Source organism: Corylus avellana, chromosome 10, assembly GCF_965113065.1.
Source record: "Corylus avellana chromosome 10, dhCorAvel1.hap1.2, whole genome shotgun sequence".
Lineage (NCBI taxonomy): Eukaryota > Viridiplantae > Streptophyta > Magnoliopsida > Fagales > Betulaceae > Corylus > Corylus avellana.
In genome coordinates, this window is record NC_142499.1 from 16,952,981 (window position 1) to 16,955,840 (window position 2,860).

Consider the following 2,860-nt stretch of genomic DNA (forward strand, 5'->3'; position numbering starts at 1 on the left):
GTCAGACACCCACCTCCTTTTCATCATCGTGGTCATCAAATCAATCTGATTGCTTTATTGGGTTGCTTGCAGATTAATTATTTAGTAGAGGACAAAGCGTTTCTCTTACTGCAAATGGAAAAGGAGATGAGAAACATGAGTTCTTGGATTGAGGTTGCACCAGCCCTTCTCATAATTTCCCTGACCAAGGTTCCCATTCCCCCTGTATTGGAGACAATTACCGAGGAGGAGCCTGAGGAATACGATGAAGACTCCTAACTATTGCTCTGCGTTTTTCTTTTTCCTGCTGTAATCTTTGGATCTGTATATGGGTTTGTTGTGGAGACCTTTCAACTACTAATTTGAAAGGTAGCAATTGGACCACTTTTTATTTTTATTTTTATTATTTTTTATTTTTTTTATTCAAAGGGGGAAAAGGGGAAAGGTGTGTGAGGATGAATTTATATGAGAAAAAGGACAAGGTTGAAGGTTCCAGTACTAGAAGATAGAATAAGCAATTGAACAAAATTATTGGAACAATACAAATAAACTAATTAAAGACACCATTCAAGCTAGTCTTCAGGGTTTGGTAGCAGCCAAGGTGTTTCCAATGTCAATGACAAATCGGTATCGAACATCACCCTTAGCAAGGCGCTCCATGGCCGTGTTCACGTACTCCATTGAAATAAGCTCTGTGTCTGCCGTGATGTTATGTTTTGCTGCAAAGTCTACCATTTCTTGTATCTCCTTTAGTCCTCCGGTGGCACTTCCCGCAACCGTCTTCCTCCCTGTTTTACGATTCTTATTAACTATATAATCATGAATGAATAAAAAATGATATATACAAATATAATAACAATTGCAAATAAAGCTTGTCAGTTTAGCTTATAGAATTTACCCATAAGCAGAGGAAAGACGGGTAGCTCAAGCGGCTTTTCTGGTGCACCCAGCAAAACAAGTTTCCCATTGGTCTTCAATAGCTCAATTAATGGCAAAATGGGGTGTGAAGCAGATACGGTATCAATGATACCATCCATTGTACTCTTGGCAGCCTGCACAAATTTAATGTGTATCCAAAATTACACACTCAATCCCTCAAAAAGTACAATGATGAGAAAATAAAGTATGCTAATATTAAGTAATTAAGGGGTTGATTCTTGGTCTAGATTTCTTATGAAGCATGGATCGAGTCTAATTAAGGTTAGACCCTTAAGTGCAACAATTATTTGAGGTCACGTTCCAAGCGAAAACTTGATCTTTACTCAAATCGTGTGGAGGGAACGCTTTGACAGTGTCACAGGGATCTAATTGAGCTAAGCTCTTGATACCCGGTTATAAAAATAAAATAAAATTAAGCTAATATTTACCTGAACTTGTTCTTGGTCACGACTAAGCAAAAATGAGTCAGCACCAAGATGTTCCAAAGCTTCCTCCTTCTTGCTAATGGAGGTGCTAATCACCGTCACTTTAGCCCCAAAAGCCTTTGCAAATTTAACAGCTAGATGACCAAGCCCACCTAGGCCGACAACTCCAATATGCTTACCAACCTCGGCAAAACCAAAATATTTCAGGGGACTGTAAACTGTAATCCCGGCACAAAGTAGCGGAGCACTAGCATCAAGTGAGACATTTTCAGGGAAGCGAATGATGTAGCGCTCGTTAGCTACCATTGTGTCAGAGTAGCCTCCATACGTGATTGTTCCGTCGTGGTAAATGGTGCTATAGGTAAGTATCATATCTGGACAATAAACTTCGAGATCATTGGTACAATTCTCGCAGGAATGACATGCACCAACAACGCATCCAACGCCTACTTTGTCTCCTACTTTAACTTTTTTCACCTTGCTCCCCACTTCTGTCACTTCCCCAACCATTTCGTGCCTGTAAGTTCAAATTTCAGTTTTAATGGAGTCAGGATAGGTGCTATTTCATATTTTCTGTTTGAATTGATAGTAATCTAAGTAAAAAATTGCTTGACATCTCCGACCAAACTTACTATATAGTATGAGTGATAAGTTTTGTTGAATTTCTTTTAGACTAGTCAATCCCAGCAAAATAAACAAATATATAAAAGACAGAACAGTAAATTAGACTATATCTCCTCCAAAATAAACAAAAAGGTTAATCGTACTTTGGTCCATATATCTACAATTAATGGTCAGAGTACCATCAATTGTAGATATATGGATGATATATATGGAAGAAGAAGACTGAGAATCCTAGGAAGCGTACCCAGGAACAAGTGGGTAAATGGACATGCCCCAATCGTTGGTGGTCATGTGAAGGTCCGAGTGGCATACCCCACAATACAGAACTTTGAACGTAACGTCTTCCTCTCCCGTTGCTCTGCGGACATATATACCATTTTTAATTAACACAAACCAAGAATTCAGAACCCCCCCAAAAAAAAAAAAAAAGGTAAAAACAACAACAAAAGCTAAAGAAATCTTAGCTAGGCATGCATGGATCATTGGCATGCATGCATATATAGATAAGAAAAGCTGCAAAGACAAAACAGTAGTGTACCTTCTGGAGAATTTGAAGGGTGAGAGGACCCCCGAAGTGTCCCTGGCGGCCCATCCAAAGGCCTTCTTCGGGTGCTCTTGCTCCGGTGATTTCGCCATTTCTGATCTCTTCCCACAGATTAAGAAACAATAACGGTAACAAAAAAGTGTACGATGTATATATGATTGTCTAGTAAAATCTGCAGGAGCAGGAACAAGAATGTTGGTATATATAGGCAGTGGCGGGGGTTTGATGCCGGAGCTGGTCTGACGTATTCAGTGAGCTATTGATCAGTTTCTATCCACTTGCTAAAATGATTATATAAAAGTAAGGCTCTAAATCGAAGACCAAACGGCTACATCGTGATTATAGGACT

The 2,860-nt window shown here is 39.3% G+C and overlaps 1 protein-coding gene across 1 annotated transcript; it reads right to left on the reverse strand.

Annotated features, from left to right (window-relative positions):
- Positions 1-253: 253 nt before the first annotated feature.
- On the reverse strand, positions 254-2,603 carry LOC132192286 (putative mannitol dehydrogenase). Its single transcript, XM_059607571.2, has 5 exons — positions 2,506-2,603; positions 2,212-2,325; positions 1,347-1,860; positions 878-1,031; positions 254-767 (listed from the first exon to the last, which is right to left on the reverse strand). Exons 1-5 carry the CDS (start codon positions 2,601-2,603, stop codon positions 559-561), a joined length of 1,089 nt encoding a protein of 362 aa, XP_059463554.1. The 3' UTR covers positions 254-558.
- Between the last annotated feature and the right edge of the window lie 257 nt (positions 2,604-2,860).

Coding starts and splice junctions, on each gene's coding strand:
- LOC132192286 (XM_059607571.2), bottom strand. CDS start 2,603: ATGGCGAAATCACCGGAGCAAGAGCACCCGAAGAAGGCCTTTGGATGG. Junction 2,326..2,505: donor CCCTTCAAATTCTCCAGAAG/GTACACTACTGT, acceptor ATATGTCCGCAG/AGCAACGGGAGAGGAAGACG. Junction 1,861..2,211: donor ATTTACCCACTTGTTCCTGG/GTACGCTTCCTA, acceptor TTGAACTTACAG/GCACGAAATGGTTGGGGAAG.